General features: G+C 38.5%; 1 protein-coding gene across 1 annotated transcript in view; it reads left to right on the top strand.

Annotated features, from left to right (window-relative positions):
- Positions 1–15,634, top strand: part of PRKAA2 (protein kinase AMP-activated catalytic subunit alpha 2) — a 64,791-nt gene that overhangs the window by 24,245 nt on the left and 24,912 nt on the right. The window contains exon 2 of the mRNA XM_082653518.1: positions 7,694–7,835. Within this exon, the coding sequence (XP_082509644.1) occupies positions 7,694–7,835 (142 nt within the window). The remainder of the gene's footprint in view (positions 1–7,693; positions 7,836–15,634) is intronic.

Raw genomic sequence — 15,634 nt, 5'->3', positions numbered from 1 at the left:
GAGCTCTAGTAGTTTTCTGGTAGCATTTTTAGGATTTTCTATGTATAGTATCATGTCATCTGCAAACAGTGACAGTTTTACTTCTTCTTTTCCAATTTGTATTCCTTTTATTTCTTTTTCTTCTCTGATTGCCATGGCTAGGACTTCCAAAACTATGTTAAATAATAGTGGTGAGAGGGGACATTCTTGTCTTGTTCCTGATCTTAGAGTGAATGCTTTCAGTTTTTCACCATTGAGAATGATGTTAGTTGTGGGTTTGTCATATATGGCCTTTATTATGTTGAGGTAATTTCCCTCTGTGCCCACTTTCTGGAGAGGTTTTATCATAAATCGGTGTTGAATTTTATCAAAAGCTTTTTCTGCATCTATTGAGATGATCATATGGTTTTTATTCTTCAGTTTGTTAATGTGGTGTATCACAGTGATTGATTTGCAGATACTGAAGAATTCTTGCATCCTTTGGATAAATCCCACTTGATCATCATGTATGATCCTTTTAGTGTATTGTTGGATTTGGTTTGATAGTAGTTTTTTGAGGACTTTGCATGTATGTTCATTAGTGATATTGGCATGTAATTTTCTTTTTTTGTGATATCTTTGTCTGGTTTTGGTATCAGGGTGATGGTGGCCTCATAGAATGTGCTTGGGAGTGTTCCTTCTGCAATTGTTTGGAAGAGTTTCAGAAGAATAGGTGTTAACTCTTTTCTAAATGTTTGATAGAATTCACCTGTGAAGTCATCTGGTCCTGGACTTTAGTGTGTTTGAAGTTTTTAAATCGCAGTTTCAATTTCAGTATTTGTGATTGGTCTGTTCATATTTTTTATATTTCTTCCTGGTTCAGTTTGGAAGGTTGTGTATTTCTAAGAATTTGTCCATTTCTTCTAGGTTGTCCATTTTACTGGCCTATAGTTGTTTGTAGTAGTCTTTTATGATCCTTTGTATTTCTGTGGTGTCCGTTGTAACTTCTCCTTTTTCATTTCTAATTTTATTGATTTGAGCCCTGTATCTTTTTTTCTTGATGAGTCTGGCTAAAGGTTTGTCAGTTTTGTTTATCTTTCTGAAAAACCAGGTTTATTTCATTGATCTTTTCTGTTGTTTTCTTTGTCTCTGATTATATCTTCTCTGATATTTTTGATTTCTTTCCTTCCACTAACTTTGGGTTTTGTTTATTCTTCTTTCTCTAGTTGCTTTAGGTGTAAGGTTAGGATGTTTATTTGAGATTTTTCTTGTTTCCTGAGGTAAGATTGTATTGTTCCTAACTTCTCTCTTAGAACTGCTTTTGCTGTGTCTCATAGGTTTTGCATTGTGGTGTTTTTGTTGTCATTTGTCTCTAAGTATTTTTTTTAATTTCCCTTTGATTTCTTCAGTAATCCATTGTTTGTTTAGTAACATGTTGTTTAGCCTCCATGTGTCTGTCTTTTACAGTTCTTTTCCCCTGTAATTGATTTCTAATCTCATAGTGTTGTGGTCAGAAAAGATGCTTGATATGACTTTAATTTTCTTAAATTTACCAAGGCTTGATTTGTGGCCAAAGATGTGATCTATCCTGGAGAATGTTCCATGTGCACTGGAGAAGAAAGTGTGTTCTTTTGCTTTTGAATGGAATGGTCTATAAATATCAATTGGGTTCATCTGGTCTAATGTGCCATTTAAGGGCTGTGTTTCCTATTGATTTTCTGTCTGGATGATCTGTCCATTGATGAAAGTGGGGTCCCCCGTTAGTATTGTGTTACTGTTGATTTCTCCTTTTATGACTGTTAGCATTTGCCTTATATATTGAGGTGCTCCAATGTGGGGTGCATATATATTCACAATTGTTATATCTTCTTGTATTGATCCCTTGATCATTATGTAGTGTCCTTCCTTGTCTCTTGTAACAGTCTTTATTTTAAAGTCTATTTTGTCTAATACAAGTATTGCTACTCCAGCTTTCTTTTTATTTCCACTTGCATAGAGTATCTTTTTCCATCCCCTCACTTTTAGTCTGTATGTGTCCCTAGATCTGAAGTGGGTCTCTTATAAACAGCATATATTTGGGTCTTATTTTTGTGTCCATTCAGCCAGTCTGTCTTTTGGTTTGAAATTTAATCCATTTAAATTTAAGATAATTATCAATATGTATGTTCTTATTGCCATTTTGTTAATTGATTTGGCTTTGTTTCTGAAGGTGTTTTTTCTTCCCTTCCTTTTTTGTTCTCTTCCCTTATGATTTGATGTCTAGCTTTTGTGCTGTGTTTGGTTTGCTTTTTCTTTTTTGTATGTGTATCTATTGGAGATTTTTGGTTTGTTGTTCCCATGAGGCTTTGATATAGCAGTCTATATATGTACAAGATTGTTTTGAGTTGCTGGTCTCTTCATTTCCAGTGCCTTTTCAATATCCTGTGTTTGTACTCTTCTCACAGTTGCTGGTTTTGATACCATATTTGTGTGTGGGTGATTTCCTACCTTTGCTTTGTGTTTGCCTTTACTGGTGAGCCTTGTGATTTGTACTCTTCTTGTTTCTGGCTGTGGCCTTTTATTTTCTGCCTAGAGAAGTTCCTAGGATTTGTTTAATGCTGGTTTGGTGGTATTGAATTCTCTTAGCATTTGCTTGTCTGTAAAGATTTTGATTTCGCTGTCAAATCTGAATGAGAGCCTTGCTGGTAGAGTATTCTTGGTTGTAGGTCCTTCCCTTTCACTCTGAATATATCATGCCCATTCCCTTGTGGCCTGCCAGGTTTCTTCTGAAAACTCAGCTGATAACTTTATGAGGATTCACTTGTGTGTTGTTTGTTGCTTTTCCTGTGTTGCTTTTAAATTTTGGGGGGGCTTTAATTTTTGTCAGTTTGATTAATATGTGTCTTAGCATCTTGTATGGGACTCGCTTCACTTCCTGGACTTGAGTGAGTGTTTCCTTTCTCATGTTAGAGTAGTTTTCAGCTATAATGTCTTCAAATATTTTCTCAGGCCCTTTCTCTCTCTCTCTTCTCCTTCTGGGACCCCTATAATGTGAATGTTAGTGCATTTAATGTTGTCCCAGAGGTCTCTTAGACTGTCCTCATTTCTTTTCATTATTTTTTCTTTATTCTGTTCTGTGACAGTGATTTCTACCTTTCTGTCTTCCAGCTCACTTATTCGTTCTTCTGCCTTGATTATTCTGCTATTGATTTCTTCTAGTGTATTTTTCATTCAAGCTATTGTATTGTTCATCTCTGTTTCTTTGTTCTTTAAACCTTCTAACTCTTTGTTAAACATCTCTTGTATCTTCTCGATCTGTGCCTCCATTATTTTTCTGAGATCTTGGAACATCTTTACTATCATTACTCTAAATTATTTTTCAGGTAGATTGCCTATTTCCATTTCATTTAATTGTTCTTGTGGGTTTTTATCTTGTTCCTTTGTCTGGAACATTTTTCTCTGCTGTCTCATTTTGTCTCACTTTGTGTGATTGTGGTTTCCGTTCCACAGGCTGCAGGATTGTAGCTCCTCTTGCTTCTGCTGTCTGTCCCCTGGTGGGTGAGGTTGGTCCTTGGGCTTATGCAGGCTTCTTCGTGGGAGGGACTGGTTCCTGCCCACTGGTGGGTGGATCTAGGTCTTGTCCCTCTGGTGGGTAGGGCCTTGTCAAGGGATGTGTTTAGAGATGGCTGTGAGCTCAGTATGGTGTTAGCAGCCTGTCTGCTGATGGGTGGGGCTGTGTTCCTATCCCGCTCGTTATTTGGCCTGAGGCATTCTAGCAGTGAAGCCTGTAGGCTCTTGGGTAGGACCAGGTCTTGATACCAAAATGGCGACCTCTGGGAGAACTCACACTGATCAATATTTTCTGGGGCCCATGCCACCAATGTCCTTGCCTCCACAGTGAACCACAGCCAACCCCTGACTCCCCAGGAGACCCTCCAAGACCTGTAGGTAGGTCCAGCCCTGATTCCTATTGAGTTACTGCTTTCTGCTGGGTCCCTGTGTATGTGAAACCTGTGTGAGCCCTCCAGGAGTGGAGTCTCTGTTTCCCACAGTCCTGTGGAGCTCCTGCACTCAAGCCCCACTGGCCTTCGAAGCCAGTTGGTCTGGGAGTTCCTCCTTCTGATGCCAGACCCTCAGGCTGGGGAGCCTGACAGGGGCTCAAGATTTTCACTCTTGTGGGAGAACCTCTTCAATACAGGTATTTTCTAGTGTGTGGGTCATCTACAAAGGGGTATGGGGTTTGATTATGTCATGAAAGCACCCCTCCTACAGTTTTGTTGTGGCTCTTTCTTTGTCTTTGAATGTAAAATATCTTCTCTGGTAGGTTCTGGTCTTTTGTCAGTGGTTATTCAGCAGTTAAGTTGCGATTTTGGTGTTTTCATGAGAGGAAGTGAGCTCAAGTTCTTCTCCTCCACCATCTTTTCCGGGATTGAGGGGCTGCTCTTAGTCTGGATGGTGGCTGTCTCTTTCCTCAGTGTGTGTTGGCTATTATCCCCTTGATACAGCGTATGCAGGTGCAGTGGCCCTTGTGCACTCTGGGGAGAGCGGTGGCAGGGCTCGTTGCTTGCTTGCAGGTCTGCTAGGGGCAGCTGCCATTCCCACACTCCCGGGACAGAGCTTGGCACCTGCTCACCAGTCTCCTAAGGGTGGCTACTACCCATGCACTCCTGGGACAGCACTCCTCTGGAGCCCAGGATGGTGGTGACAACTTGTGCCCACCCCCAGAGTTGCTGTAGGTGGTGTCCTCTTGCCTGGGAGAGCCCACAGGGAAGGAAGCTCTTATGGTGTTCCTGCCTCTCTCCTCGTGAACCCCCAAATAATGGCACCTTGCCTCTCCAGTGAGCTCTGGTTTCTTCTGAGTACCCCCTCAGTTGCCACAGTCCAGCCTCTTCAGGCTGTCTCTGCACATCCAACCCCGGTCCTCTTCCTGGGTCTGACCTCTGAAGGCTGAGCTTCAGCACCCAGCCCCCACCCACACTGACAGGCAAGTGTCTAAGGCTGGGGAGCACAGGGTGGCAGTGACAACCTTCTGTGTTCGTTACTCTCCATTTTGCCTTCCACAAACCGGTTGTTGCACTCTCCTGCTAGGCTCCAAAGCTCCCCCTCCATGCAGGCTGATCTCCACACTGGTGAGGGTACTCCCCAAGGGGCATAAACCTTTCTTCCTTCACAGCTCCCTTCCTGGGGTTCAGGCCCTGTCCCAGTTCCTTTCTTTGTCTTTTTCCTTTGTCCTATATGGTTACATGGAGGTTTTCTTGCCCTTGCGGAAGTCTGAGGTCTTCTGCCAGTGTTCAGTAGATTTTCTGTATGAATCATTCCACTTGTAGATGTGCTTTTAATGTTTCTGTGGGAGAAGGTGAGCTCCCTGTCCTACTCCTTTGCCATCTTGATCCTCCCCCAACTCCATCGATGCCATTTCTTTGCTGTTGCTTTGCGAGGAAAAATTTCTTCAGGTATGAAGATAAATGAGTGTGTTATTTCTTCAGATATCATAGACAAAGCAATGATTTGAAAAAACTTTAATTAAAGATTCAGCTTTATTGGGGTATAATTGACAAAATTATAAAATATTTAAAGTGTTCATCATGGTGATGTTTTACATTAGATCCTCGTATCTTATTCATCTTAGTGCAGAACGTTTGTGCCCTTTTACCCACTTCTTATTTCCCTCATCCCCCAGCTCCTAGCAACCACTCTTCTACTCTCTGTTTCTATGAGTTTGACATTTTTTCTTTGATACCCCACATATAACAGGATCTCATGTAGTATTTCTTTATCTGGCTCATTTCACTTAGCATAATACCCTCAAGGTCCATCCATGTTGAAAATAGGATTTCTTTCTTTCTCATGAACTAATAATATATTGCACTGTGTGTGTGTCTCTGTGTGTGTGTGTACATGAGAGAGAGAGAGAGAGAGAGAGAGAAAGAGGGAATATGCACACCACATCTTCTTTATTCATTCATTCATATGTCCATGGACACTGAGGTAGTTTCCATATCTTTGCTTTTGTGAATAATGCTGCAATGAACATGTGAGTGTAGATATTTCTTTGATATGCTGTTTTTATTTCAAGTATCCAGAAGTGGGATTGCTGGATCATATGGTAGTTCTATTTTTTATTTTTTGAGGAACCTCCACACTGTTTTACATAGTGGTTACATCAATGTACATTCCCATCAACAGTGCACAAGGGTTCCCCTTTCTCCACATCTTCACCAACACTTGTTATCTTTTCAGTTTTAATGACAGCCATTCTGACAGGTGTGAGGTGATAGCTCATTGTGGTGGTGGGTTTGATTTGCATCTACCTGATGGTTAGTGATGATTACCTGATGATTTTGTGTATGTGGCCATTTGTATACTTTCTTTGGCAAGAGGTTTATTCAGTTTTTCTGTCTATTTTTAAAATCAGATTGTTTGGTTTTTTGCTATTAAGTTGTTAAGTAATTTATATATTTTGGGTATTAAAACCCCTTATCAGGTATATAATTTGCAAATTTTTTCTTCCATTCAGTAGGTTGCCTTTTCATTTTGTTGATGTTTTCTTTTGCTGTGCAGAAGCTTTTTAGTTTGATTTAGTCCCACTTGTTTATATTTGCTTTTGTTGCCTTTGCTTTTGTTGTCAAGTCCCAAAAAATCATTGCTAAGACTAATATCAAGGAGCTTACCCCCTTCTAGAAGTTTTATGGTTTCTGGTTTTAAATTTAAGTCTTTAATCCATTTTGAGTTGATTTTTATGTACTGTGTGAGATAGGGGTCTATTTTCATTCTTTTGTATGTGGCTATCCAATTTTCCCAACACCAATTATTGGAGAGAGTATCTTTTCCCCATTGTATATTCTTGATTCTTTTGTCATAAATTAATTGACCTTATATGCATGAGTTTATTTATGGGCTCTTTATTCCATTAATCTCTGTGTCTGGTTTTATGCCAGTACTGTGCTGTTTTGATTACTATAACTTTGTAATGTAGTTTGAAATCAGGAAGTATGATGCATCCAGTATGTACAAAATACTGTGCTTATATACTTCCTAGGAGATTCAGATGAATACTGACTGTCTTATTCAAGGAGGATAAGAGCTAATAGCTCATGTCATGTGATTTTTCAAAAATACAAATATATAAAATAGCCTCAAAATGATGACTGACACATGAGCTTTATAAATATACTGTGAGGGTTTGAAAGAAGTTCAAACCCTCAGTATTACATCATTTGAGATTCCATCAAATAGGGAGAAAATGGGAAAGCTTTATAGAAAAGGCAAAAAAAAAAAGGGTTACTTGTGGATTTTCTGATGGAATAGTTTTGAAACTAGTTATGGGTTTTAGTTTATTATAGCAATTATTTATTCTTCAATAATACAATGACTGGATTAACCAGAAGAGGAGAAAGAAAGAGATTAACAAAACATAGTAAATTCTATTCTATTCTATACGAAAGATGTTTCAAATTTGATTATACTTTTAGGTAAGAATTTGGACTTCAGTCATCCTTTCCACAAAGATTTAATTAACATCTCTGTACTAGGTGTTGAGGATACAGAGGAGACTAAGATATAGTTTCTGTCCTCAAGGAGTGCATACTCCAATAGAAGAGACAGACATGAAAAGAGATATCTTCTGTTCTATGCAATAAATGATATCAAAGAGGCATATATGAGTAAAGAAGTTTGGAGTTACAGTGGAAGGAAGCATGAATAAATAATTATGTTGCTATGACAGCAAGGTTATTTTCCTTTTTCTTTTCTCTAGTTGGAGAACATCAATTAACAGGCCATAAGGTGGCAGTTAAAATTTTAAATAGACAGAAGATTCGCAGTTTAGATGTTGTTGGAAAAATAAAACGAGAAATTCAAAATCTAAAACTCTTTCGTCATCCTCATATTATCAAACTGTAAGTATTTTTGCACTTGATAATATAAAAGAGAAACTGTCTTGAAATATTATATTTAATAATTATTTATTTTTAGTTAAACTTTTATAAATATACAATTTTTTCATATTTATATTTAGCAAGTGTTAATTCATTTAACCATATCAATCCTTTTTTGCATACTTCTGGTTTAGAATTAAAAGTCTAATTGTAAATTGGCTCATCGCTAATATTCGTGTTGAAGGTCATTTAGTACTTTGCTATTTCTAGATTTCTTTTATAATTATTTTCTAGTCACTTTTAATTAACATACCAAGATATTTTCTTTATGGAAAAGGTAGAAAGTTACTATTAAAGATTATCTGCCATAGTACTGAATATTATTTGCCAAACTGCAATCATTACTTTAATTACTGATTGTAAAGCCCTTAGGAAGTCAAATGAATTTTTTTCTTTTTGGATAAGACAAGTTACAAACTTAGAAGATAAGTAAATTAAGAGTTTAATAAATACACTAAGTAATTAAATTGAAAGATAAATAATAATTTAAAATCAGCTAGACCCATAGAAAATTTAGACATTAAGTATGCAGCAGTGTTCCTTTACATCATTTGAAGTTATGTTTAATATTTATTGTGAAAATGTAATATGCTAAACACTGAAAACTGTCTTTACTTTTATCTTAAAGCTTGGATAGAGTTTAATAAAATAAATATTAATTTTATTGACTACCTGATAATGGCTAGAAACTGTACTGAGCATTCTACATACATAATTTCACTTCATTCTCACAATAAGCATATAAGGAGTATTATTATCCTCATTTTATGGATAAGAAAATTGCATGTCTAAAGAGGACCAGCAGCTTGTCCAAGGTTGAATAGCTAGTAAGTTGCAGAGCTAGTAGTTGTGTTCATATCTGATTTCAAATGCCATGCTGTTAATTTCTACTCCAGTACTGAGAAAACTGAGATGACAAGCAGTAGTATTAATATCTTTGAGGCTTTGTTTGCTAGGTCATTATAGTCAGAGGTTATATTTAGCCTAAACTTCGTTAGTGAGTCATCTTTAGATGTCAGCATTGATGGGGAACTACTTGATAACCCTCTAGAGGTATGTTGTCTACCTAATAACAAGGCTGCGTAGTAGCTGTGGTAGGGAATAGTGTCCCTCAGTCCCAAGATGTCCTAATCCCCAGTGAGTATGTTATATTACATGGCAAAGGAGAAGTCCAAGGTTATGGATGGATTTAAGGTTGCTAGTCAGCTGACAAAAATAGGGGGATTTTCCTGGGTTATCTGGGTGGTCTGAGTGTAATACAATGGTCCATAGAAGTGGAAGAGGGAATCATAAGCCAGAGGAAGAGATCTGAGGATGGAAGCAAGGTCAGAGTTATGGGATATGAGAAGGACTGAACTGGCTGTGGCTGGCTTTGAAGATGGAGGAAGGGGGCCATAAGCCAAGGATTGCAGATGGTCTCTAAAAGTTGGAAAATACAAGGAAATGGATTTCTTTTAGAGCCTCCAGAAGGCAATGCAGCCCTGCTATGTCTTGATTTTTTAGCCCAGTGAGGCATGTGTCAGACTTCTACCCTATCAGACTTCTTACCCCTATGTAAGATAATACAGAATACGTTTGTGGTGTTTTAAGCACTAAGTATGGCAACAATAGGAAACCAATACAGTAGCATTCTTGAAATTCTTAAATGAATGGCTGATCCAGTTATTGCTGGGATTTGGAACATGCATTTATATATTTCTAGTATTTATACTATTTCTATAACTAGATACATTTATTGCTAGAGAACCATTGCAAATTGGTATGTTAAATGAGGGTCCCACTCAGTGTATCTTACCAACAGCATGAATATGTCACTGACTGTTCAAAGAAGGCTTTTTTTGGGTTTGGTGTGCCATTGGGTGACCTGTGATGACTCTTTTCTCACATCACTATGATGAAAACTTCATTCTAACAGTAAGCTTCAGTGTCATTTGATCTTCATTTGAAGTTCACTTGATCATAAACGTAAACAGGAAATGAGGCCCCTGAAATTGTATGGCAGTACTTGATTATGAGGTTGTCGTCTAGGACCTGTATTCTAGATAATCCAGAATATGTATATACAGGCTTTTAAAGATTATCATAGGAATTAAAATATCACCTATGAGTTCAGTGACTCACTCTTGTATTCTTTGTTTCCTTAACTTTAAAATGGGGATACCCCATGGTGCTCTTTGAGGATTAAATGTGTTCTTACTGTTACAATGCCTGCTATTAGATGTGCATTGGCTCAGAAGCAGGAATTGGCAGGCTGCAAGCTGATTCCAGTCCTCTCATGATTCCGAATGATTTTCAGTTAATTGAAACAGCTCATGTCTGACTTCAGCTCCATGTTAGTAATGACTTTATTCTAGTTACTGAATGACTTCTAAGCTAAGTCTCTTTGCTCTTCCTTACTGAGTGGTCACTTCCTATAAGAGGAGAAAACTGGGAAACCAGACTAAAAATGTCACGTGCCAAAGTGAGAATGGAGAGGGGAGAGATCTCTGTATTTTCCTTGTTTCCTGACTTCACCACTTTTAGAATGCCAACCCTGAAAGATCCCAGGGAACCTTTGTCCATTTAGGGTATGAGTTCTAGTTCCTGTTCTGTTCCTATAAACACAAATCAGATTTTGTCAATAAGCAGTTGCAGTTGTCGTGAGGATTTAGAAGCTTATTTTTGATGTTATAACTACTAGTGTTTTCTTCCTTCCATTTCTGTAATTACTTATAATTGTTTGATTTTGGTTTGATTACTTATATCATTCTGTTTTAGAATTATTTAATTATTTGCTGTTTTGTGAAGGAGTTATAGAATGTTCTCAATATTACTCAAAGGTAATTGGCAGAGGTGAATTTAATGTTTAAAGCTTCTGGCTTCCAGCCTTGAGCTTATCCATTCTGCCACATTTCCTCTTTAATTGTGGATCTGAATTTTTTTTAAAAAGGCACTCATGTATTCTTGCTACACAACAAGCTTACTGACATAGCCTTTAACAGCGTCAGTGATTTAAACAGGGAGAGAGACCTGATCCTTTTAGTCGTTTTGTTTGTTCTCTGCAGTCTTGGACTAACTGCCAAGAATAGTTTCCTTGCTACAGAATGGGCTTCTAGAGTAAGCAAGAAAGTTTGAAAAGTAAATACTAAGAATGAAGGTTATATATTGCACAATTTCTCTATTAATTCCAATTGAAAAAACCCCACTGGGAGAAAATTAAAAGGAATAAACAGGATTGAAAGGAAACTCCAAACTTTCCCATGAACTAGAATTTGTTGAAATGACTTTTGTCCTTGTTTTTCATTCCCCCATGGTTCTTAGGGAAACTTCATTTTAACTGGTCAAAGGATCAATACTTTCTAATTTGGTAGAGATGGTTTTGCCTGCCAACTCTTAAAAATGTTTATGTTATCCGACCTACGGACAGCTTTTAACATTATTCACCACTACCACCTTGAAATGTTGTAGTCTCTAGGTCTCCATGGGACCACAGTCTTCTGATTTTCTTTTTACATTCTTGCCTCTTCTTGAGACTTTCTATTCTGGGTCCCTTGTTACCTGCCTGGCCATTAGATATTGATGTATTTCAGCATTCTGAGCTAGAGTAATCTTAGTGAACCCTTTTTGGGTGTCATTTGTCATCTCTATCTTAAAAATTTACAAATCTATATTGCTCCTGAATTCTGGACACATTTATCAAACTATTTATTGGGTGTTTCCATTCTGGAGTCACAGAGTCATCTGAAACTAAGTTGAACTTTTTATCCCATATATACATATTTTTTGCGCGTGAATGAAAATACCATTCACACAGCTTCCTAAGCCTAAAACTTGGGCATCATATTTAACTCCTCTTCCCTCGCCCCTTACATATAATTGATCATTAAGTTCTGCCAGTCTTAATCTTGAGTGTCCCCTAAATCTTGTTCATTTCTCTCTGCTTTTATTGTCAGGTCACCATCTTCTCTTGCTTGCTATATTTCAACTGTTGCTTCTGCTTGGAAAACTTTACCTATATCTCCCTTCCTCTAGGCTTCCAATTCCAACGTCCTTTAAATATCAGCTTTTAAATGCAACTACCTCTAGAAAAACTGCTTTGCCCTAGTCCTAACACTGGGTTAGGTTTCATCCTCTCCGTCCTGGAGCACCCAGAATTTCAGCTTTTCCAAAGGCCTGGGCATTATATTGTAATTGGTCATTTTCTTATTAGTATCGCCACGAGACTGAATTCTTTAGGAGCAGAAGCTATGTTTGTTTTTTCTTTTATTCAGCAAATTTTTATTGGGCACCTAGTATCTGATAGGTAAGGCATTGGGGGTACAGTGGTAAAAGACAGCGTCTCTGCCCTTGTGGAGTTTATGTTCTAGGGGTATCTAGCAGTTCTCGATAGTAAGTAAACAAATTAACCAGACTGTTTTAGGCACTGATAAGTGCTATGAGGAGAGTGAAACAGGGTGCGGTCCTAGGGTGTGCCGAGGAAGGAGGAGGTGCTAATTTAGATTGGGTTGTTAAGAAAGCTTCACTGAGAGGTAAGGTTTGAGCTAAGACCTAAAGGATGATGCAGATCTAGCCATTTGAAAATCGGGGGACAGAGTGTTTTTAAAGCAAGCGGACCAGCAACCTCAGAGTTGCTGAGGTTGAAACAAAGTTCGAGTATTATAGGAAAAAGAAGATTGCTGTAATGTCTGGAGTGGAGTGAATGATGGAAAGAGAGGTAGTTCATGAGGTCAGAGAGTAGACATGGACCACATATCATAGAATCTTGAAGACCTTGCTGATTTTGGATTCTGTTCAAAATGGGAAGCTTTCAGAGAGCTGGGGGAGTGACATGATATGACCATAGTGTGGAATGGGTACAGAGGCAGAAGTGGAAGCAGAGAGACCAGTTAGGAAGCTGTTGCTATGGTCCAGCTGACAGATTAATGGTGGCTTTAGCCAAGTGGTGGTATAGATTTGTGCTGTCCAATACAGTAGCCACTAGCCATATGTGACATAAATTTAAATTAAATTAATTAAAAATTTTGGTTCTCTGGGCACACTATCCACATTTCAAGCGCTTAATAGCCACATGTGGCTAGTGGCTATCGTATTGGACAGAGAAGATATAAAATATTTCCATCATTGCAGAAAGTTGTATCTGACAACACTGGTCTAGCTGGAGGTAAATCTGTCAATTCAATATATATTTTGGAGGTAAAACTAATAAATTACTGAGGAAAAGAAAGGGAGTGAGGACCCTCCCCCCACTTTTTTTTTGACTGAGCAACTGGGATTTTGGGTTTTGGCTTGAAAAACTAGGTGTTGATAATGATACCATTTTCTGAGATACGAAGAATGGAGGAGAACCATGTTGGGATACAGGTGAACATTAATGGTCTGCTTTGGCTGTGTTAAGTTGAGAATCCCATTAGATATCCAAGTGGAGATGTCCAATACCATCTTTATCTCTCCAACACCTAGTATAATACTAGGTGTTCAGTGATTACTTACTGCATATATAAGGAAGTAACATGTGAACAAGGTCCTGATGATTCTAGGAGGACAGCAAAGCAAAAGAATGAAAGTGTAAAGAACATGGTGTGGTGGGAACAAACAGTCTGGTTTGTCTCATGTACAGAGTATGTATAGGGAGATGGAGGAAAATGAGGCCAGAGTGTTAGCTTGTTGATCCATTCATTCAACAAATGGTACCATTTAGGTACTGGGGATACACCAGCAAACAAAAAGAGACAACAACAAAATTTCTGCTATTATGAAGCTCATATTTCTGTGTGTGTGTATTTTTTTTGTGTGTGTGTAGTGGGTGGCATTGAAGAGATAGACAATAAATGCTATGTCAGTAAAATATGTTATATGTTAGACAGTGAAGAGGAGAGGGAATATGCCTGCAGATATCTGGAGGGGGAAATAACAGATGGTGAGAACAGCACATACAAAGGTTCTGAGGTGGAAATTGCTACAGGCAATAGTAGGTAGATCATAGTAGCAGAGTGATCTAGGGGGAATTGGAGTAAGAGATGTGGTCAGAGACATAAAGGGGAGCCAGATTGTGTAGGATATACTAGACCACTGTAAGAGCTTTGGCTTTTAACTCTGAGTAAAAGAGAAGCCATTGGCAAGTTTTGACCACAGGTGTCATGTGACCCGACTTACATTGAAGCAGGGAAATCAGTTAGGGGTCAATTGCAGTATTCTGAGCAAAAGAGATGGTGGCTTGGAATAGAGCATAGTGTGGAGGGTGTTGAGAAGTAAGCATATTTTGTATATATTTTCAAGATAGAGAACAGCGTTTGCTGACAGATTAGATGTAGGCTGTGGAAGGAGAGAAGTCAAGGATGACTCCAAGGTTAGCTGGCGTGGGCAAATAAAAAAATGGAGTTGCCGTTAATTGAAATGGAAAAGATTGTAGGAGGAACAAGTTTGAAGTGGGATGTTAGGTATCAAGAATTCGATTTTGGTTTTTTTGAAGTTGAAATGTTTATTAGGCATCCAAGTAGAGATGGAAGTAGGTTATTTGATATGTGAGTCTGAAGTTAAGGGGAGAGGTATAAACCAGAGATAAATTTGGAAGTCATCAGCGTATAGATGGTATTTAAGATATTTAAGGCCCAAAGACTAGATGATGTCACCAAGGATGTGCATATAAATAAATAAGAATTCTAGGGAGTGATCTCTATGGCAGTATGATGGTAAGATGTCTGGGAGATGAGGAGGAACCAGCAAAGGAGAATGAAAGTGAACAGTTAAAATGATTGGAGGAAAACCAAGAGAATTTGGCGTCTTGAAGCCAAGGGGAAAATGTGTTTGAAGAAAGAGAGATTATTAACTGTTGCTATACTGCTGAATATTGAGTAAAATGAGGCTGAGAAGGAAGAGCTAATTGTAGAAACCAAGTCCTTTAGTAGATGGGGCAAAGGAATCCAGTGCATAATTGGAGGAGTTAGTCTTAGACAGTATATGACCATGGAATGAGTCATTGTGTGTGGTAGAGGGAAAGAGAGTTAGAACTGACGAGTGAAGGAAATTAGAGGGCATGTATTGGACAGATCATCTAGATGGATATTTTGTTCACCCAGAATGATGACAGCATTAGCAGTGGGGAAAGAGACATTAAGTCAAAATGGGAGGGAGTTGACAATGAGGTTGGTTGATGACTATAACAAGAAAAGGTATTGGGTAGTGTGATCTGTTGGCCTGCACTTCAGAGACAGTGAGTTTTTGAGGGAATATTTCCTTTAGACCGTAGTTCATTACTAGACTATGGAAACTGGCCAGCATTTAAATTTTCATTGTGAGTTAATAAAATCTAGGCTGTGATCAGTAATGACTGCTAATATCTCAAAAAAGAGGCAGATATCCTGCACCTGTGGCTGGAAGCACATACCACCATCTAGTCTTTAAGAAGAAAATTAAAATCAAACTGAAATCTGGTCAGGCCTCTGGATCCAACAGTATTTACTGAAGACTGCAGTATACTCAGAGGAATCAGCAACTACATTTATTAGAATTGTATCACTTTTCTCTTTTACCCCAAAGATGTACAGAGCAGAAAAGTGACTGAAAATTGTTACTAAATCAGATCAGCCTACAGTGAAGTGACACAGCGGGTGGTCCGGCCCCTCAGTATTCATTTTATTCAATTAGAGTTTGCTGGGCTTCCCTGGTGGCTCAGGGGTTGGGAGTCCACCTGCCGATGCGGGGGGGGGGGCGCGGGTTCGTGCCCCAGTCCGGGAGGATCCCACGTGCCGCGGAGCGCCTGGGCCCGTGAGTCATGGCCGCTG

Source organism: Grampus griseus (genome assembly GCF_964374135.1).
Source record: "Grampus griseus genome assembly, chromosome: 1".
Lineage (NCBI taxonomy): Eukaryota > Metazoa > Chordata > Mammalia > Artiodactyla > Delphinidae > Grampus > Grampus griseus.
This window is presented reverse-complemented; position numbering and strand designations above follow the sequence as displayed.